Source organism: Prinia subflava, chromosome 10 (genome assembly GCF_021018805.1).
Source record: "Prinia subflava isolate CZ2003 ecotype Zambia chromosome 10, Cam_Psub_1.2, whole genome shotgun sequence".
Classification (NCBI taxonomy): Eukaryota; Metazoa; Chordata; class Aves; order Passeriformes; family Cisticolidae; genus Prinia; species Prinia subflava.
In genome coordinates, this window is record NC_086256.1 from 20,898,402 (window position 1) to 20,920,813 (window position 22,412).

Sequence of the window (22,412 nt, forward strand, 5' to 3'; positions counted from 1 at the left end):
GGGCTGACCCCGGCCGGCAGGTGCCGCCCCGCCCGGGATCGGGCTGCGCCCTCCGCCGCCGCCCCTGAAGAGGGAGGGGAAGGCAGCGCTGCCAGGCGGGGCTGGCAGCAAGATGGCGCCGGCGGTGCGGGGGCTGAAGAGCGTCGTGTGGCAGAGTGAGTGAGTGACCGTGGGGCTCCTTCCCGGCCCCGCGGCGGGAGCGCTCCGGGGCCGCTCGGTGGGCGCGGGCCGGCCGGGAGCCTCCGGCTCCACCTAGCCCCGTGTGTGGGGTCGGGGCGCCGCCGAGGTGGGGTCCGGGGCCGCTCCCGACGCGGCCGGAGCCGCGCTGCGTGTGGGAGCTGAGGGGGCCGAGCGGGGCTGGGGTAAGGCCCGGGCCCGGCGGCTGTGTGGGCGGCCGGTGTCCGGCGGAGGCTGTGCTGGCGGCCTCTGCGGCTATTGCAGGTGGTGACTCGGCGCTCCGGTGGGAGGTGGCTGCCCCGGCTTGCAGCGCTGCCGCGGGTGTCCGCAGTGACTGCGCTGCGAAGAGACGCTTGTGCCTTTTTCCGAGATAAGGGTCAGCTCTGCAGGCTACAGCCCGCCTGACGGGCTCTCGAGGAGCCTAAACTTAAATCAGCTCTTCAGACACTTCTCTGTTACCTCCGAGCTGCTACTTTCGGAGAGTGCTCCGGCCCCAGAAGGGGCTCTGCTCTCTCTCACGGAGCAGCACTTCCCACTTTGTGTTTGGCTTCACGGTTTTCAGTAGAAAAAGCTGAAGGTGTTCCCAGGTAGTCTTAAAAATGAACTGCAGATTTTTATCTCCGTGTTTTGGAGCAGGTTCTGCTGGTGTTTGTTACAGAAAATGAAGGTGTAACTGCTCCCTTCCTTGCTGGAGTAGAAAGGCTTACAGTATTTCAGGTAGTGTGAGACCTTTGGGGAAGAGGCATTTGCAGCCGCCCCATCCCGACCTTAATTGTACTGAGGTTATGACTCCGTGAGCTGCTCAGCCAGCCTGGCGACTGGCACTGAAATGGGAAGGTCCTGCTGCCGTCTTGTTTTCATTTCCCCCCTCTGCTTCCACCTGAAAGCTCTTTGTTTGTGTTATTAGAAGTGAAAAGCAGGAGTCCCTCTGGAGTTCAGTCCCAATTGCTGGCACCTGTACCCTGCCTGTGTGAATTAGACACCTTTGTTTAAAACTCAACCTTTAGAAATCCCCACTTTTGCTGCGTTGCTTATCCTGCTGTCTTGCTCTGTTATTTGTGCCTATGGCTATGAAGCCAATGTTTTGTCCTGAGATATCTTATAGAAGACTCGGACCTTAAAAGGGAATAATTTGATCAAAGCGTAAGTGTGTCATTAAGAGCCATAAAGACTTTTGACAATGGTGTTGCTAGCGTGAGGAACAAAGATTAGAGTGACAGTGAAGCAGTGTGAATAATAAAACATTTATATTGCAAGCTTAGTTAAGAGGAACTTCTGAAATGAATGCTTTGTTAGTCAGCTAGTTCCTCCTGTCTTTCCAAGACTACAACAACAATGAAAATTGATGAACTAAGTTTTAGACATTGTCTGGCACTTTTTAAATGGGTGATTGAAGACCACAAACTGCTGCTTCCTAATGTTCGGCAAACATTAAGTTGGGCTTTTTATGAAGGCTGATTTGTCTGAAAATAGCGATGCTGATGTTTTATGTAGCAGCTTGTGTCAGTGTGTATCTTGTTCCTGTAATCTGTGAATTACATAGCAGTCACACCTGTGGTGTGGAATTGAAGCAGAAGTGTGTGGAAAAGTTAATCTGCGCAAGTTTGTTGTCAGTCAAGTTCACGGTTATGAGGACAGAGAAAGCTACCTGTGTTTAGGAGACAGTCATTCCTGAGGATAAAATCATGAAATACAGAGAGCTGCTGTATATGCTTCATCTCTAAATGAAGCACTTTCCACGAGAAATTCTGTCTTTTATTTTTTCCCCAACTTTAGATTGTTTTGTAGATTTGTATAGTAAGTTCTAGCCTAGCCATAAATAGCTGTATTAATTTTTGTAAGTGATTTGGCATTTCTGCAATTCTGTTTTTTGTTCCACTTGCTTAACAGTCCTTTCTTCAGGAAGTGTGTTATAAATGGGTCATTAATTTTGCCAAGGTGTGGTTTGCTGCTTTTTTTTTTTCCTCCCCCCACACAGAGTTTTGGCAGCCTGCTGTTCTGTCGGGGTTGTGTGTAGTTCTTTTCCTAGATTGTGAAGTAAAGGTAGGAAAAAAAAAAGCCTTTGTGAAGTAATTGAATATATTCAGAGAAGACAAAATCTGAAAAGGTGTTAGGGTGTATGGTTGGTATAAAATCTGTGAGAAGAAAATGAAAGCCTGGACAAAAACGGAGCGCTAACCTGGGTTTGGTTTTTGTGTGTGCAGAATGCTTGCAGGAGAAAAAGAATTTTGATATCCTGCAAACCATTTTAGGCAAATTATTTGGGTGAAGCAGCTGCAGATTGAGGGCAAAATAAATAATAATAGTTGGAATAATGCAGGGGCAAGTACACGGTGCCTGGTACACTGATAGCTTGGAATAAACTTTCATTTTACTATGGGAGAAAACTGATTTCTATTTTTTAATTGCAGAAATGAGTTTCACGACAACTGATGCAAGACAATGCATTTGTACTTTGTGGTGTCTTTTATAGGCAAATATTGTAGAAAAAATATAATATTTGAGATTTTGGACAGGGTTGTTGGACACCCAGTTTATTAAAAGGAATTCTGTGTGATGTTAAGACTAATTAATTGGCGAGAGTCTTCCCAGAAAAGATGAATGTTAATAAAATTTTCATGTGGGTAAAATTTTGTTATTATACCTGTGTCCAGTCCTAGAAACAGGCAGAAGAATTCTGTGCAGGTATTTATCAGTATGGGTTTTTAAAAATTTTTCTTTTCAGTGCTCTGAACGTATGAGTCTAAATGGATTAATTTTTTTTCTTAGTAACAATTTGATTCCTCTAACTGGTAAACTATTTCTTCTTACAGAGCTGAAATCAGCAATATTTGATGACTTTAGCAAAGAGGAAGAATGGAAGGTACAGTTCTGTTAAATTTTTTTAAGAGTTCTGGTGTCACTTGAACAAGAAATCTGTATCTCTGAGTAGAGAACAAATATATAAAATTAATGGCTGGCATTTTCACTTAAGATTGTTTTCTGTCCACGTAATAGATTTTACTTTTGGTGACTCAAATCTCTGTATAATACATATTGAAAAATCTAGAGGCTAGTACAGAAAGAACAAATGGTTAGTAGTCTCCTTTTCTATTAGTTGTAAAAAAAATTAGAAACTGTTTGTGTTTTTCTTCACTTTCCTTTTGAAAGGCTTGTACTTCATTAATTTAAGAAATCACACTGCTCTGCAGTACATGTGGAACAGGATTCAGCAGTATGATACCTGTTAGAACTGCCTAAGCTATAAAACAGTTTTAAGATAAATACAGATATATTTGAGCAGGCCATGCGGTAAATTAGCAGGAATTGAAAAGAGATGTGTCCAAATGAAACTTCCAAAGTACTTTCTAGTATGAGTAGAGGGAACAAAGCACATATTTAAGATTGAGCTCATCTTTGGAAATCCTCTACATTAGGAGCTGCCTTCTGAGATTAATTTCCCCCTGCAATGTTGGTATATGCAGGTAATGAAAAAAACAGACTAATAAAATTGTTTAGTGTCAAACTTCTATGGCATGCTGTTGAGGAAATGACATGGGTTTAATAAAGTTGATTAATTTATCTAAATACTTGTGTGTTTTCTTTAAATATATTTAGGTAATGCTTTTAGATGATTACACTACTAAGTTATTGTCACTGTGCTGCAAAATGACTGACCTACTGGGAGAGGGTATCACAGGTAAGCAGAATTCTTATTCATATGCCAGTGGCAATATCCTGGTAAGAAAAAGGGGAAGACTGAAATTGATGAAATTGATAGCACCCTTGCAAGAAATGTTCTTTATTTGATTGATGAAGACAAGCAGTTATGGGATATTAAAATAGTAGACTTTCAGGCTTCTACAGTAATTAGTCAGTTGTGATGTTTGGGGTTTTTTTTAATGGAAAAAAGAAATGTTTAGCTGCTGGAAAGCTCAAATCCCCCTTTAAAATATTTTTTTTCTAAAGACTGCTCTAAGGGTTTTGGTATTTTTTGTGCCTTTTTTTTTGGTTTGGTTTGGTTTTTGGTGGGTTTTTTGGGAGGTGGGAATGGGTGTTTGTTTGCTGATGCTGTTTTTGAAATTGAAATAAATTCTCAAAATATAAATGAACTAGTTTTAATTAGCATTAGGTCTAGGTTTTTAGAAATGCTTGTGTAAGAGGGCATTGTTTAGACTTGGTTATTTATTCCACAATACTATTCTTATTCCAGTTACTCAGCATAACATGATTATTCTGGAAATACAATAGTAGAGCTGTATCAATTTTGCTTCTTAGTGTGTGTTCTAAATAATAAGTGCTACTTATCCTTTGTGAGAAACTTTTGGTGAGCATGTATCCTCTTCATCAAGAAGAAACCTTTTATTTTTAGTGAGCACACTGCTGAAAGGAACCTGTCCTTCCACATCCAGATGTCTGACATTGCTTATCTTCCTTGTTCCTCCCCCACAAAATTTCTGAGCCACAAGAATCTGTCTGCATTCTCAGGCCAGTGTATTGTAACACTATACAGTAATGACTTTATTAAACAGAGAAAAACAAGAGATGAGTGAAGCTGGTTTGCTGAAAATGTCTTAATTTGTGCCTGCAATTATGTTGGAACAGAGTATTTGCCAGGAAATAGGCAAACAAAGGACAGAAGAGGCTGTGGTCCAAAATGATGCCCTGCAGAGTTTCTCTCTCCCTCTCCCTCAGTGTGCTGGAAAGAGAGCTGTCTTGCCAAGAGAATTCCTACTGGGCCCCATAGCTGGAGTATGTTTGCATTGCCATCCTGTTGTAGAAGTGTAGAATACCTAGGAAGAAATTAGTCCCCCAACTTTAATTGTTACTGGACTGAGAGTTGAGAAAGCCTCATGGTAACCTTCTGAATTTAAAATAACCAAGAAATAAAGGCAGGCTCTTGGCAGAGGGTACATCCTTACCTCTAATATTGTGGACAACTTGATTGCTGTTACTTTATTTTTATTAACTCGGTATTAAAATATGTGCAGTGTTTTCACTGAAGATGCACCATGTTCCTAATTATAAAAATGTAATATTTTTTACTTTATAGTGGTGGAGAATGTATATAAAAGCCGTGAGCCTGTCCCACACATGAAGGCAATATATTTAATAACTCCCACTAAAAAGGTTAGTGTTTTGAATTGTTGCAAGATCTTTCAGACTGAAAAAGCCCCGTATTTTAAAATGTTTCTTTACTGTGTACAGCTATGCAGTATTTAACTTCTGTATTTTCTGTGATATTCCTCTGTGTGATGTCTAATTTCCCAAGATGAAAAGACAGTGTAATGCCACCATGGAATATGTTGCAAAGGTGTAGTTTGTGGTCAGTGTAGGCATTCTATCAGTGCTCAGCAATTGTAACCTCACTGAAATGAGGTTACACTGAATGTTGTATCACATAATGATGCAATATGTTGAAAAATAGAATTCAGAGTAGTGGCTGTGATAAGAGATTACTGCTACTTCCTAAAAATTCTTGAGAGAATAAATCTCAGCACTGTTACAGCTGGAAGATGATGCAAATACTGTGATGTGTGTGCTTCCTGAAATGAGCTTGGTGCATGACTGACCATCTGTAATTGCTTGTTATTCTTCATCTGGAATTAAAACTGCTAAACTTCAGTGTTTTCTTATGTATTGAATTGCAGTATTCCTAAGTAGGTCTTTTAATAGGGCAGGAGGCAATGAAGGCAAAGCTTTGTCTACTGTGTGTAGAAAGGCAAAACAGTGGCATGATGTTGTTTGTTTTTTTTTTCCTCATTTTTCTTGCCCCCATAAGTCTGTAGATGGACTGATTGATGACTTCATCACTAGATCATCCAGCAAATACAAAGCAGCATACGTGTATTTCACTGACTGTAAGTAAGCTTTTGGGTTGGTAACTTTGTATGGGTAAATAAATAAGCTGCTCACTTCTCTTGTGTGTAGTTGAAAATAAAAATGAGAAGTTTGGGCCCTGTTTCTTGCAAGAAGGTTTGAGACTCAAGTCATTAACCATATATCTGGGTTGCCAGGCTGTGGTCACCCTGCTGTGTACAATAGTAATTTCTTTTGCAGTTACCAAACAGTCTTTGTTATTCTTCACCTCTGCTTTTAATCTAGGTTATGTAGTTTTATTTTTAAGTATTCCAGTCTTCTCCTGTGTTGGAGTGTGGAGGAAGACAATTCAAGTCAAACAATGTATCTCTGTATAAACAAAATAGTACTAAAAACATAACTGCATGAGGACTTTGTACAAGAGCTGTGTTAGTAATTGGTTGCTTCAGGTAGTTCCTTCAGGCCTCTGAGCCAGCTTTTTCCCTTTCCTGAGAGAAGGGGCCTACTGAGCCCTTGCATGCATGACCTCAGTTGCATAGACAATTAGTGGGAGCAGGGTTAATGGGACTGCACATGGCCCTGCAGTCATTCAGTGTGACTAAAACAGCCTGGAAGAGGGGAAAACAAAAAACAAATGTGCTGCTGAAGGCAGAGACTGAGGCCTGCCTGTCTGTGTGGACTGTGCATGTCTGCTACTGGTTGTTCTCAAAGCAGTATTAAATTGCTGTTCAAATTCTTGGTTTCATGTTTAATTTCATGCTGAAGCAGCAGTTATTGTTCTGGAAAAGTACTGCTGTCTTGCTGCATGCTCTTTGGTTGCAAGTGGGCAAGCTTTCAGTTTGAATACTTGCCAAAACCTTTCCTGTTGAGAGGAATAGTGCCTGAGTTAGAGAAATAACCCTGTCACTTCCAAGTCTGTGTAGCATTCGTGTCATCCATGTATTCCTTAAATTCAATTTTTAGGCTGGGATCCAATGTAGCCTGGAAGTGTGGTGGAACACCTTAGAGATTTATAATTAAATTCCATATTTCTTTGTTTTGTTCTTAGATATGTACACCTGATTTCGTTTTGTAGCTTGGGACTACATGACAAGAAACAGCAGAAATGTTTACTTTGATAAAATCAACATCCTTCACAGTTGTAGAGTGCTAATGAGTGTTCAACAACCTTTTGCTTGCAAAAGGCCAGTATAAATTGAGCAGTGGTGCTTTTCAAAAAAGATCCCATAAACAAAATATTGATTATATGATCTATTTCACTTTAGGAAGAATAGGTGATTTTTTTTTTTTTTGTATTTCATGGTTATATGGGTCTTAATTTAATGCTCTAAATGCTGTATGCTTATAAATGAGCTGACAGCTAGAGTAGTACAAATTATTTATACTTGGATTCTCTTTTTTTTCTCCCTAGTTTGTCCTGACAGCCTCTTCAATAAAATTAAGGCTTCCTGTGCAAAATCAATAAAGAGATGCAAGGAGATCAACATTTCCTTCTTCCCTTATGAATCTCAGGTAAGTTTAATTCTTCATCTTAACAGTAGTCTAGAGGATTATTTTCAAGTGCTGCTGACCTTTTAGAAAACAATTAAATAGAATGTAGCTTTTGACTGACAAACTCTATGTGAGATATTTCCATTTGGGCACATTTCCAGTGCTTGCTTGTGCTTTTCAGATGAAAACAGATGCTCTTGTTCTCCAAAGCTTACTCTTTGCACTTGACCTCTTTGCAAGTCTTGTGTCAGCTGCGATAGGGAGGTTAAAGAAGGAATCTGTTCCTGAAGAGCTGACAAGTATTCTGGTTGGCCTTTAGTAAGGATTTGTTACTGCTGGTGCTGAGGTGTTCCTTTGATAGGTGGGTACGTTGGTGCATGGAAACAGGAGTAAGTAGGGCTTAGTGAAAGTCAGGAAAGGAGAACAAATGGACTGAGAGAACTGAAGGGGTGTGGAACAAAAACTACTACATCTTGACAGTGTTATCAGTGAGAGGAGAACATGGAAATCCTGTTTTCTCAAAGATCTGTACTGCCAGTGGAAACCAATGAGTGTTTTCCATGTGCAGCCACACAGTGGGTGTTGTGTTGAGAAATAATTTGTTGTTCATGCACTTCCTCAGACACAGAGGGCTGAAATGCACACTGATGCTCACTAAGACAGTGAAGCCCCCAAGCTCTGCCCAGTTCTGGGAGCTGGAGAGCTAACCAGAACTAACCACAAATGTTTTCTGTGTCATCATTATCAACATATCAAGGGTGACAACTCTTCTGTATACCAAGTGGCAGGTGAATATAGGAGGGATTGCTGCCAGCTCTGTCTCACTGTGGTGCAGTTTCCCGGTTTGAAGACACACTCCTTTTTATTATAAAGGGTTCTTTATTATTTTGGTTGAGAGTCCATCAGGGGATGATGAGTATGTGGCCTGTTTGTTTGTTTTCCAGTGAGGTTGATGTTTACAAGTTCTGTTTCAAGCTGGTTTTGGGAGCCCTGCCAAAGCTGCTCTTCTGTACCAAAGAATGCTTATGAAAATGTTGTGGTCCTGGTTCTCTGGAGGACTCACCATGAAAGCAGAAATCAGGACTACTTTTCTGAAGCTGGAAATAAGCAGCACTTAGGCTGGGCAGCACTCTTCTTGTTTTTACTGTAGTTTTGATCTGGGGTTGTGAGAACCTTTTGAATCCTTAGCAGAGGAACAGTGTTAACTGGTATGCCTGCTTTCTGGGATGCTCAGAGTAAATCATGAGGCTGAGTTCTGGGCAAAGTCCAGGTGATTACCCAGAGAAGCAAACACCTTTATCTGGATGGACGTTTTTCTTTGACTCTGTAGTTACAGAGTCCAGCAGAAGCTAGAGAAAATCCATTTACTGACAATGGGATTGTTCCCATGCTTGCATTCCATTAACAAAACTGTTGAAAAAACCCTTTATCTCTGTAATACTAAGCTGCTTTAATTAAGATTTAATGCATTTAAAGAATTTCAGCTATTGAAGGTAAATTCTTCATATTAAAAGCAGATACAATATGTAAAATTCTATTTTAAACCAGTTTAACATTGATACCTTCGGTGATCATTCTGATACTGCGTTGTATAGCTCTGTACGAGACACTGACAGGTGTTTAGTTCCTTCCATCTGTCCTGTAAGCCATTTGAAAAATGGAGTAATTTACATAGGAGAGTAATAGGGAAAGTCTGAGAACAGGGAGATGAGCTCAGCAGGGATACAAGAATGAAGTGTGGGCTTGGGTTTTTTTCTGAAGTGTCCTATATATAACTTTTTCTTGCAGCACAGAGTTTTAAACTATTAGCAAACTTTTTTACCAGGTGTTTTGGCAATCTGTAAGTTTGTCCTTTTTTTCTTGCTTATGCTTTACGTAGGTATTTACTCTCAACATCCCAGATGCATTCTACCGCTGCTACAGTCCCACTCTGGAAAGGACAAAGGATAAAGATGCTGTACTGCAAGTCATGGCTGATCAAATTGTTACATTGTGTGCCACGCTAGATGAGAATCCAGGAGTACGATATAGGAGGTGGGGCAAAATTAGTGTTGTATAGTAATTGCTTTCACTTCTAGGGCTGAACACGTTATTTGATCATAGCTCCAGGCTGCTGCATAGTTTGGTTTTTTTTCTTGTGGTTGTGGATGAATTGTTTTTAATCCACAAGCCTGAAATATGGAATGATAGGAATTTGTGAAGTGTCGGTAGAGCAGTGTTTTTCTGTGTACATTCATGTAACAGAATTTGCTATACCCTGTCTTGTTCTGAATGGTTTCATGTCTGGTCAGCAGGGTGACACTGATATGCTGCATTCTTGTATGCCACATGCATAATCCTGTAACAGAAGTGCTGCTGTTCAGCCATTTGCAGCTCTGCTTGGCACCGGGGAATTCAGAAACTGCTGGGGTACATGGGATCCGGATTTCTTGTAGCAGAGATATTGAGAAGAATGCCTCTTTTGAGCTTTGAAAGGGATTTACTATCTTTGAAGTCAAAGTAGGCTTCTGAAATTGTATTCAAGGGCTGCATTCTGTGGTGTCTTATTCTCTGCAAAGGTAACAAATAACTGACTTTTTCTGTTCTTTATATTTTTCTTTTTGCTTTCTTGTTTCCCACTCTGAGTGAAACTTTAGGTGCTGGGCCACGTGCCAGCTAATGCCAGTCTTTTGACTGAAGCTGTTTCTGCTGTGTGAAATACCTGAAGCATTCAAAGAGTGAAATCATGATGTAAAAGTGAAAATACATTGGAAATACTCAGAATGGAGTTTAGAAACTCATGAAAGCAGAGAATGAATCTTGGGAGTTTTTTGTTTTAAAGACAGCATTTTAGTGTTGTGATGAAGAAATACAAGTTATTTTTGCATGCTTCCTTTTTTCCCAGTGGACCATCTGATAGAGCCAGCAAACTTGCAGAGCTTGTTGAAAAAACTCTTGAAAACTACTACAAAACAGATGAGAAAAGCCAAATAAAGGTAGGAAGTGAACTAAAATGTTTGGGGTTTTTTTTTTGTTTTTGTAAGTCTAGGGGAAACATATTTGGAATATTGTTCAGCAGTTAAATTCTACAAATATTGGTCTTATTTAATAATCAAGGCAACTAATTGCTGTTTAGTTGTTTTTGTATATGAAAGCAATGTAGAAGTACTAACTGTTGGAGTTAAGCTGTATTTGTAGGATCAAACTGCTTTTATTTGAAAAATTAGCCCAATGATAATGTGGAGGGATGCTACAAACCTGAAGACCAGTGGGTAAATGTTGTTTTAATATCACCTTCCATAAGGCCGTGTGTAGAAGAGGCTTCCTGCAGAATTAAAATGTTTCCCCTGAAGGGATTTCTTGTCCACAAAGATAAAGCTGTTCACATAAATAATGTTTTGATCTGTCACTACAAATAAAGCCTGATTAGGGCAAATGCTTAAACACAAAAACATGAGGTACACCATTCTGACTTTGACTTTGTGCTTTGCTACAGAAATAAATGTACCTGCTGCTACTGCCACTTCACTAAATCCCGAAATGAAACTTTCAGTTGAATGTTTGGAGGTCTTTTTCTGTATTGCAGCACTATCTGTTCTGCAATACAAACAATGAAGTTATCTATTAAATCTCTGGGCAGCCTTTTTTGGGTTTTGTTTGTTTTTCTTTTACATTTTTTGTTAACTACATGACCAGGATTTAGATTTTTGAGTGTGTTGCAGTGGGCTAAGAGAATTACCTTAAAATTAGTATTTAAAACCACTGTATATAATTAAAATGTTGAAACACTTGGACCATAGTGCAGTGTTTTTCAGTTATTTTTCTAAAAATATCTGCAGTGCTGTGACTTAATGCAAATAGATTTAACATGCATTAACTTTGTACTGTATGTCTTAAATTTGTGTTTGTTTGATGGCTTTCTAGGCTAAAACCCATTCCCAACTAATAATAATTGATCGTGGCTTTGACCCAGTATCAACTGTACTCCACGAGCTCACCTTCCAGGCAATGGCATATGATCTACTGCCCATTGAAAATGATACTTACAAGCAAGTACTTCAAAGAAAAGAAGCTAAATAGTTTATGCTTATTTATAAAACCCCTGAAATTGTTTAGCTCAGTTGCACCATGGCAGTATTAGCTGCTTGTATTGCATAATGGTTGCTTCCTTATTGTTAGTCTTAACTCTTGAATTTGGAACTTCATTTTTTTCTTGACTTCCTCCCTTAGCTGAGATTAGGTAGGATCTAACTGGCATTTTTGCCAAGTTTTGAGTCCAACAAATTGCATGTTTTAGAACTAAGAGCTTTGTACTACTCTTGGCCTTGGGAGTGCACATTGAGATTTTCTAGATTTTCTTTCATATTCTCAACTTTTTTGCCATGTCAAGACAAGCAATGCTACTAACTGAATATTGAGAAAAAAACTAGATTATTTCTCAGGAATGCTCACTTTTATAACTCCAGTCATTTAATATGTGTAGTTACTAAAATGTACATGTTTTACTGTAAATACACATTTAAATCAGTCATGTTCAGTTTACAAGCACTGTTTGGAGTAGTGTAATGTTAATTTGCCTAAGTTATGTGCTTTACTGTCTGATTGTTCTGAAAACAAGGATTTTGGTAGGACTTTGCTTTCTGATGACCCACTACAGCATATGAGACCTGATGGCCTCATTGTTTAGCCAGGCAAAGAGGAATGTGATGCTTCAGTCAGAAGCACTGAGTGAAGATTTTAATAGAAAGTGTGGAGTTCTATGAATCTGGGTTTGATTGCTGGGTATGGAGATGTAGCAGAGTATGTTTTCTAGGTAGTCACGATCTGACTTTCATCATTAATCCTGTAATTTATTCATTCTTTTGCTTTCTGGAAATCTACACTGTGTGAGTTTCTGTAAATGTGGAAATACGATGTGGCATGATTGCTCTTATTTTAGGTTTTTTGCTTTTTATAGTCATGTAATAGCTGCTCTGTAATGCTGTGCAGCAGTTTCTTTTGTATGTGAAGTACTTTGTCCTGCTTAGCTTTTTGTTGGTGAATGTGACTTCATTTTCCTTTAGTTATAAAGTCTTACAGTACCCAGAGAGAACTGCACTTGGCAATTGCACTGTGTATTACTGTGTGCAGTTTGCATTTGAAACCAAAGGGAAATTGGCGTGCATGTAATTGTGTGTTTAAAACTCCAGTTACTGTTGGTTTAAAAGAATGTCCAGAGGCTATTGCCCCAAAGAATCTTTCTAAAATTCATCTGCTGCTTCTATGTTAAAATATGTAATCTGTAAAATCCTTCTGTAAATTATATTGTGTCCGGCAATAGCTTGGCTTATAAATTACAACCTTTGTCTATTACTGTTGTAACCATTTATGTTGATTAAACTGTTACAAATAGTACTGTAATAAGGGATGAGAGCTGGGGGAAATCCAAACCCCAAATAATTGTCTGAATTTTCTCTTGGAAGATACAAAACAGAAGGCTCTGGTGGGAAGGAGAAGGAGGCAATTTTGGAGGAAGATGATGACCTGTGGGTGAAGATGCGGCACAAGCATATTGCAGATGTGATAGAGTATGTGAATAAATAACAAAGCCAACTGGTTGGTTTCTTTGAAAGGGAGGGTGTTTGAGCTCTTCAGTGGGAATACAGGCAGTAATGAATGTGGTTTGCAATACAGACTGGATTCAGTTAAGTAATCAATGCCAGGAAGAAATTGTGCTTCAAAAATACAGTATGTACTCAGGTATGCAGTTATACTAATTCTACTTGCAGTTCCTGAGGTAAATGGAAATCAAGTCCTTTCCTGGCAAGTATTTGCAAATATTTTAAATCTGAAGTATTATTTTGCATACAGTACTACCAAGCTGCTGCATCAAATGACATTATGAAGATATTGAAAATAGAATGTTTAGTATTTCCTTTGTAAAAAATCACTCTGTTTTCTGAAGATAGACCTGTATTTCAGGCTTTTACTTTAATTCAGAAGTTATTGTTGCACAGTGCTTTTAAGATTTTAAGAAATGATTTAAGAATTTGTGCTGTTGCTTATCATTATTTTCTTCTTTTCTTCAGGGAAATACCAAAACTTTTGAAAGATGCTTCATCAAAAACAAAAGCAGCAGAAGGAAAAGTAAGTTGTTGAGGTATTTTTTTTCCTGGTAATTTAGTTATTTCCAGCTGATCAGATCCATGTAACTCATGGATGTACTGCTGAAATTGAGGCTTTTCTCAACTGGAATTTTCAGAGGTTGTGGGGGAAGCAAGGCTGCAACAGGAAGGGAAATAAGCATGTCATTTATTGGGGAATAAATGCCACTTGTGTCATTTCTTTCCAGTTATCCATATCTGCTCTGTCCCAGTTGATGAAGAAGATGCCACTTTATCGTAAAGAGATTAGTAAGGTAAGAGGTCTTTTGTAATCACAACTTGACAGTAAATAATTCTGTGCACTTTAACTTTGTTCAAGTCCAGTTTTAGTCTGTCATTTTCCTGTAGTGTGGTATATAGCTGTTCTCCAAGTTAATGTTTTCATCTACTGTAAAATTGAGAAAAGAAAACTTTTTTCCATTTTACTCTGTAAAAGAATGAAATAATTTGTGTGCTGTAAGGATTGAATGTATCAATATTTTACAAGGTATTATGGGGATCAGTCTCTGAGTGAAGGGGAAAACACAGAAAATGCCTGATGTTACTGAAGGATTGACTCTTGTAACCAGTAAAATGATGGATATGCTAGAAAAAAAATCAAGTTACAGCAACTTGTGATTTTTTTCTTTTTTTGTTCTTTCTGTCTTATAGCAAGTTGTTCATCTTAACATAGCAGAAGATTGCATGAGCAAATTCAAACCTAACATAGAAAGGCTCTGCAAAACTGAACAGGTATGTTTAAAAAAGCCACAAACCAAACAGCAACATTGCGAGTATTTCAAGTACCACACTTTTGTTTGCAGGAATAGGAGCTTGTTCCAACTGACTAAACTATTATGTCTCTTGCCTTTGTTCTGTGATCAGTTTTTGAAGTGTTAGTATTAAAATTAAGTGCAGTATACAAAGCTCTCCATGTCCCAATAAAGAAGTGTTCCTAAGAGTTTTGGGTTTGTTTTTTTTTTGTCTTGAAATCTGGCGAATTTGTATAAGGATCACCTTTGTTTTCATGGCTCAAAACTCTTATGAAGTTGCTTTAATATGTTGTGCAGAGGGAAGCCCTTTCTAAATGTCTGGGAAGAGCACCCTTTAGGGTGAGGCACTGCATTGTGTCTATAATTTACATTTCTAAGAATTTAGATATCACTGTTTTAAGTGTTTTAAGAGAGTTATATAGCGTTATTATAATGCAGTAAGTATTGAAATAAATGTCAGACTTGTCATACTGACTTTAAACTGATGCAGCTTGATTGTTTCCTGAAACCTGGTATTTCATGAAAATGCCTTTCAAAACACACAGAGAAACGTTGATTTAAATTACTTTAATGAATTTAACCATGGTGTCTGTTTTTTATTAATTTAGGACTTGGCTCTTGGAACTGATGCAGAAGGTCAAAAAGTAAAAGACTCTATGAGGGTCCTCCTTCCAGTTCTGCTCAACAAAAGTCATGACAGCTATGACAAAATCAGAGCTATTCTCCTGTATATCTTTAGCACAAATGGTATGACAAGTTGCCGTGGTTTTTTTCCTCAGTGCTATGACCTTAAACTCAAATTTTAGGGTAGTACAGTGGTTTTAGTTAACCTAAGTCTCTGCAATGGAGTTCATAGCTGGATTTAAAAGAAATCCTGTCCATCCCCTATGTCTTCTCTCAGATTCATAGCAAAGGTACTGCTGATAAGGAGTTATGAGATGTAGTTCAAGTGTAGATTCATACAGTGTTTTAATATCATTTATATTCTTACATGTGTGCAATAGTTTCTTCTTATTTTCACACGGTATTGAATCTGTTAAAGGGGGAGCTCCATGTTTGTTGCATCCTGAAGATTAAGTTAGGGGGAAAAAATTGTTATATAGAGAAGGAGCAAATTGGCAGAATTTTGTTTTGTGGAATCTGTAACAATATTGAGTTTTGGTCTGAGGATGGACCATTAAACAAAATTTTATGTAAAATACAGTATTGTGTTAAATTTAGAGTGGTTAAACAGAACAAACAAAAAAGTTCTGGACTAAATAATAGCCCAGAATATGTGAGACAAAACTGTTGTTACTCACAGTCACTTGGTAATTGTTGTCTGTTTTCCATATATTGAAGGAACTACCCAGGAGAACTTGGACAAGCTGATCCAAAACGTACAAATAGAAAGTGATAGTGATATGATAAGAAATTGGAAATACCTTGATGTTCCTGTTATCTCTTCAGTAAGAATATATTTATTTATTTTGTAATTTCCTACTGTCCAAGGACCTACAGCTACTCTTAGCAATATTATCCAGGTCTGGGTTTGGAAGCAGATAATTATAGGAATTATATTTTTTTGTAATTTGTTTAAGTGATAAATCCTTTGAAAATTATTCATGTTAGTTGTTTAAAGTAAGATACCCATTATATTCCCTCTGCAATGATCAGATGATGACTTGAGCTAGTTGATTTTGGGAACTGCCAGCTTACTCAGTTCCTTGTCTCTAAAGTTAGTATTTCTAGTGTATCCTGAATTCTAGAGGTATTAATTATTGTTCTTTATCATTATTATTTCCTTAAAATCTCATACTTATCCCCCCTCCTTCTGCTACTGACAGCTAATAAGTTTCAAAAATCCAAACACTAAATAATACAACCATATTTTGAAAATCTTTTCAGTTTGTTGCTCAACAGCATAAATACACAAGAAGGGACCGTTCTAAAGAAGAAACCTTTCAGCTTTCTAGGTGGACTCCTATTATCAAAGATGTTATGGAGGTAAATTTCACCAACTAATTAATTAATTCATGGGTGCAGTGCAGAAAGTTACTCAATTGAGCTGTTATAGCCAATTTTTTGAATTCCATAGTATTTGGAGTTAATTTTGTTAAATACATCTGATGGGCAAAGGGAGCCCTTCTAGTCTGTCTCTAATATAGAACATTAGACTGCTGTTAGTAACAGTCCTTATTAGAGGTCATTTTAAAGGTGAAGCAAATGAAAGTGAAAGCAGGAAGTGTTTTAGAACAGTTTGTCCTGGGATTGGCAGTATTTGGTATAATTTCAAGATCTGTATCTTCTTGGTTCTAACTCCGATGGCTCTTTAAACTGCAATTCCATTCTAAACTGTAGTGTGGTAGAGCCTGGAAGATGTTACTTGGCAGAAGTGTGGTTTCATTGTTCTTAAATGCTTCTTTTCCTAAGCATCAGTCAGGGACTGATGTCACAGGATAGTGAGTTTACTGGAGTGTTAGTCTGACCCAGTGCTGTCATTCATGGATTCTTGGTGGCTTTCACATGTTCATTTATGTTTTCAGGGGACTCTGACTTCTCTCATATGTTGCCATACAGAAATTAAATACATTAGGGTTATTACAGATGAAAAGCTGCTAGTGAAATCTGAACAGTTAAATCTGTAGTATATTTATAAAGAAAGCATGTGTACTCACAATTCCTTGTGATACACAAAACACTTACAATCCATTTTAGCATTATGGGGTCTAGCCTATTGTTATGTAGGAGTGTTATTCATGAGATGCTACTTGCAATTATTTGTTGGGCTGCATGTGTTGGCATGAAATTCCAGTTAGACATCCTTTCTGAAGGCTGAAACTTGGTGGGGTTAAGGTCTGTGTGGCTTTTTAAAGTGTGTCTTTATTTTGCACTTCAGGATGCTATAGAAAACAAATTGGATTCAAAAGACTGGCCTTACTGTTCCCGGTGTCCTCCCACCTGGAATGGTTCAGGAGCAGTCAGGTAAATGGTTTAATTTCCTGAAACATGATTTACCCAGGTCTCAGTATTTTTGTCATTTACATTCTAAAGCATTACAGAATTGTGCTTACTGAACAGTGAAATAACACATGTAAGGTAATGTTAATGTGCCAAGCGTGTATTTTTATTTAATCTGAAACATACTCAACTTGGTGGTTATTTTAATAATTCTTAGTAATGTATAGCTTTTTTATTTGTAGTATCTCCCTTTTGCTTCAAGGTTAGAAATAACCTTTCATATTCCCAGAATAAGAAGCTTATTGAGCTTTATTAGTGTGAAGTAGTTTCAAGAATGAATGTTCAGTACTGTGACTTAGGTAAAAAGTATGTTTTACTGGAATGTTTTACTTCTGGAAGGTATCTCTGCTATGTTAGTGGTGGTGACATTATTGGGGTTAATGACCTCAGGAAATTAAGTTAATCTTCTGTAGGCTCTCTCGTTAGGAAATATGGCCCTGTTAGGCATTTGACCCCTGTTGCCAGGGAGTGGTTTAAACAAGTCCAGGATAGTTGGAGATCTAGAAATGAATTCTCTGCTAATGAATGTGAAATGTATACTTAATGATTGTCACTGTGAGGTGATTTTGGAATTTGTTTTTAGTTCACCTGTACTGTTCCTTCTTTCTCCTTTTTAATTCCACTAGCTCTTGAACCTCATGACCAATACGTGCCAATTGAGAGCTCTATCACTTTTTATAGTGTTATTTAAATGGACAAATGAATAAAGACTCCCAAGAGTGTTTCTATCAGAGGAATGCTCACTAAGAGTGTTCCTCTCCCAGGAATCCTCACGGCACTAATCAGATGCTGGAATTCAGGGAGGGAAACATTAAGCATATCTTAAGCGTGGAATACAAACTTGAATTGGAAGTTGTACTAAATAAAAACAAAAAAGGGAGAGATACACAGCCTTAGGGAAGTAGTTTTTTTTACATCCACTTCTAATTAAACTGTTGGTGGTGTATCCTCCCCTTCCTGGGTATGCACTAGGGTGATCAGTGCAAAGGAATACTGGAGCAAGTCCCTGTATGCTGGAACTTATTTCTGTCTTACAGGCTGGTGGAATGTGGCAATCTTGAAGGCACTGTAGCAGAGAGATCAGGACTGCAGATGATTTAACCTGACTCTGCAGTTACTACATGTGTAATTCTAATACTACACATAGATTTCTAAGCACTTCAGGCTGCTTTTGTTTTTCCTAGGTATCTGAATCTGATTAGATAACAGACAAATATTTTCTTTAGTGATTCTGTTCAGGTTCAGAGATGGAAAACCTATGACTCCAGCTTTTTCAAATGAACCTCTCATGAAAAATGCTACTGGAATTGGGAGCATGCAGAGTTAGGCCGCTTGGCAGGAGTCCTTGGCATGTTAGCTGTGTGTGAAACAAGGTTTTTGTTTTGAATTTATTTTCCCCCAGTGATACCTAAACAGTTTGACTAATGTGGTAACTTAAAAAATTTAATAAAAACAAGTTATCGATTAATCTAAATACTTTTGCTGACATTATAATCAAGCCATGAACTGTATGACAGAAATTGCTGCTGGTTGTTTACTGTATAATTCTAATCAAAAATTAATCAGGCAAGCTGTCTAAAGGCCATCTTGTGACATCTTCTGCAGTGCACGGCAGAAGCCCAGGGCGAGTTGCAGAGAGGAGCGCAGGAGCGGTGCAAGGCTGATTGTTTTTGTCATTGGGGGAGTCACGTTCTCGGAGATGCGCAGCGCTTACGAGGTTTCCGAGGCCTACAAGTCCTGTGAGGTTGTTATTGGTAAGCTTGGGAAAGGGTGGGGTGTGTGCTGTACTACATGGAAAATGTGAGCATCGTTATTCTTAGATTCCCTCTGTTGGTTCACCACACGGATACTGTAGTCAGTGTATTACTTAAAAGCATCTTTACAGGTTATCTCAACTGTTTGATGCTCAGAGGGATTTTTTTTTTGCCACAAGATGTGGAGGATAAAACAGTTATGCTCTACAGAAGAATTATGTCAGATATGTCAGTGTATAGCAAACAGGATTTGAAGAGACATCTATTTCTTTGCTTTACAGTTTCCTCATGAACTTTTGCATCTGCTTGTGCTTTACCTTCAGTGGCACTTGCTGCTCTCACTGCTCTTGGAAGTGGGAAAGCTGACAGACTAGTGCAAAATTGCTCACTTTGGAAGGAAGTATTAAAAACCCCAACAATCCTAATCAAAATTACACCCAAAAAACTAAACAAATAAACCCCAAACCACTTTTTCAGTGTAGCTTGGTTGACTTTGCAACATTTTCCAGTTGTGGCTACTTGAGAGGCTTTGTATAAACCACACAATGATTAATGACTTGGGTCCTGAAAACTCCCCTGCTTAGGATTTGGCAATTGGCTGCTGGTGTAGTAATCTCTCAGCACTTCAGAGGTAGTAAATGCTTGTTCAATCAGCTGCTGTGCTTCAAATGAATTTTAAATAACATTACAGGAAATAATTAGGTGCTAAAACATGTACATATATATAGTATATAGGAACAGAGCTCCTCGGTACAGAACCTTAACACAGACCTGTGTCCACCTTCAGGGCCAGCTGATGGCTGGGTGCTGGGTCAGCTAAAGCATTCCAAATAGCTTAAGAGGTCTGCATCTGGCATTTAAATTTACTCTTCAGAGTCAGAGTGGCACTATCTACCATGATTTAAAATAAATACTCTTCCCTAAAACTATGCCAGCCTTGATTCTGAGATCTAGAGTCTGTTACCTCAAAATATTCAGGGGTATTGTAGATGTGTTTGTCTGTGGTTGGTTTTGCTTTGGTTTAATTTTTATTTGCTGCTTGCATTGATGGTGATTGAGGTAGGTTTGATGCTGGTTCTAGTTCTGAGTAATAAGGGAAAGACCAGGTCAGCAGGAATGTAGTTTAACCAGATTATTTCTTCATCTGAGACTTGTTTACAATACCATGTTTAGTATAGGTGACTCTTTCACTGGGGTATCTGGCACTCACCACAGCACCATCTTCCCTTTTGTTTAGAGGTGATTCTTTAGTTTTGTTTGTAAGCCTGATTTCTGAGGGAAGGTGAAAGTTGCCAAACTTCCACATGGATTACTGAAAGATTAACATTTGGCTGTGTCCCTGATTCAGAACTCAGGAATTTTAGCCCATTCAGAGTGACACTGCTTGTTGCCTTCAGACCTGCAGGGTGACCCTTCATGGCAGAAGTTATAATCACTCTGTGAGAATAGGAGAGGTCATTGTGCTTTGAAGAATAATAAGGATTTTCTTTGCTGCTCAAGACTTGAATTTTGCTTTTTCAAGGAAATGTTAGTCAGTAACAGCCAGTGCTCTGTAACTGCTATTTCTGTGAAACACTATTGTTTGTGATAATCTTGAATCCAGATAGTTTCTTGATTTTAGGGTAAAGCCTCTCACTAACTCACCCTTTCAGAGAATGGCAGGTTTCTTGCAGGCTGGGACAATTGCCCAGGTTCAGTCCTGTCTTTGAAACAGGGCAGAGCAGGACTTGAAACTCGTGTTCAAAGTAGGAGTCCTGATCTGGATGTCTGAGTGTGGGAAGAGGGACATTACCTACCTAACAGTGACACTTAACATGATGGTGCTTTATATGAAAGCACTTTGAAATGTTGCATTTACCAGTTTTCTAGGTGTAGTAAGAAACACTGGTGTGTAACTGATGTTTTAAAGAGGAAATGTCTGAAAGTCAGAATTTGACTGATACTTTGTTCTTTTGTCAGGTTCTACCCATATTTTGACACCTAGAAGACTACTGGAGGAAGTGAAGAGCCTTAGTAAACCCAAGGATATGGTCTGCATTAAAGATGAATAGATGTGGTGATGTTTATGATGTATTAAAAACACAAACAGTATGTACATATTCTAATGGAACTGACCTTTCCAAATACTGCACTTCAATACTACATGGTTCCTAATGGGAGGTTGTGTTTTAATTTAAATTTGCTGCTTTTGGGGAGTAGAAGGCAGAGAGATGAAAAGATAAACACGTGTGTTTCTTAGGTTCTATTTTGTATTACTTAGGTTCTATTTATTATTGCAAGTGCTTTTTCAAAGGGCATGTTTGTTCCTAACTAATTATGCTAAAAGTTATTGTAATTAGATATAAACTGGAATTGCCTTTGAGAACTGTGAAAGCTTTCTATAATAGAATTTTTTTCTAAAAATGACCGAATTAAAAAGGGCCTAAGCTCTTGGGTAAGGACTTCAAGAGAAAACTTGTAAATACGGGTTTACGGTAAAAATGTTTCATACAAGTCCAGTGTCTTAAAGTGTAATGTTTTCTGTAAAAATAACTTGCTGAAAAGTCTTTATGTATGTGTAATTGTGAAAACTCTAAAGGCTTTTTAGATGGTGCTGGGTAAGGTAGATAGTTAATCACAGAATTATTGAGCAGTTCCAATCACAGTAAATAACTTTGGGGAAATGCTGTCAACTGTGCACTGAAGTACACTTTATATTTAAGTATATACAGAGATTATTACTGAAGTTTTTTAAAAAAGTTAATTTCTTAGCAAATTCCTTATGGATTGTCTACATAGTCTGTCTGTTTCAGAAGTTGAATTGCTTGTGATACAGAAATTCCAGAACTAAGCATGTCTCTGAGGAAGTGGAAGCAAGGGGAAAGCAGAGGACAAAAAGGGAAGCAGCTCAGTCTTTCAGAGGGCTTGGTAATCTGGAAAAGAAAAGCACAAAGCAAACAAATTTACAAATGCAAGAGAATTTACTTTTAAAAATTTTTGTTACATACGAAGAAATATTTAAATTTGCATTGAAGGGAATAAAAAATCAAATTGTATGAATTCTGTAATAGTGGTAATGTTTAAATTTCTCTTTTAAAATTACTTAATTAAAATCACTGAAATTTTAAACACTCTTAAGTCAACTGGTTCATCAAATACCATGTACATCACAACCTTAAAAAATGCATCAAAAATATCTGTGTTGTTTTTGTGAATTTTAGTTTATAACTCTATCACAGTAAAAATCCAGAGTAAAAGTACTTATCTAAGAAATGCTGTGTTCAATGTTTTCTTACTCAAGATGCACACTTTGAAATTGATACTGAAAACTTATACTA

At 38.1% G+C, this 22,412-nt stretch overlaps 1 protein-coding gene across 2 annotated transcripts; it reads left to right on the top strand.

Annotated features, from left to right (window-relative positions):
- The first annotated feature begins 53 nt into the window (after window positions 1–53).
- STXBP3 (syntaxin binding protein 3) lies at window positions 54–22,203 on the top strand. Of its 2 annotated transcripts, none has more exons than XM_063407660.1 (19): window positions 54–155; window positions 2,991–3,040; window positions 3,775–3,856; window positions 5,210–5,286; window positions 5,939–6,017; window positions 7,388–7,488; window positions 9,347–9,501; window positions 10,352–10,442; window positions 11,371–11,495; window positions 12,909–13,013; window positions 13,515–13,572; window positions 13,778–13,843; window positions 14,241–14,321; window positions 14,950–15,088; window positions 15,683–15,789; window positions 16,229–16,327; window positions 17,220–17,305; window positions 18,947–19,095; window positions 21,055–22,203. In XM_063407660.1, exons 1-19 carry the CDS (start codon window positions 113–115, stop codon window positions 21,144–21,146), a joined length of 1,785 nt encoding a protein of 594 aa, XP_063263730.1. In that variant the 5' UTR covers window positions 54–112; the 3' UTR covers window positions 21,147–22,203. The 2 variants fall into 2 exon arrangements, with proteins under 2 accessions (XP_063263730.1, XP_063263731.1); XM_063407661.1 differs by having other exon boundaries at window positions 102–159.
- The last annotated feature ends 209 nt before the right edge of the window (window positions 22,204–22,412 follow it).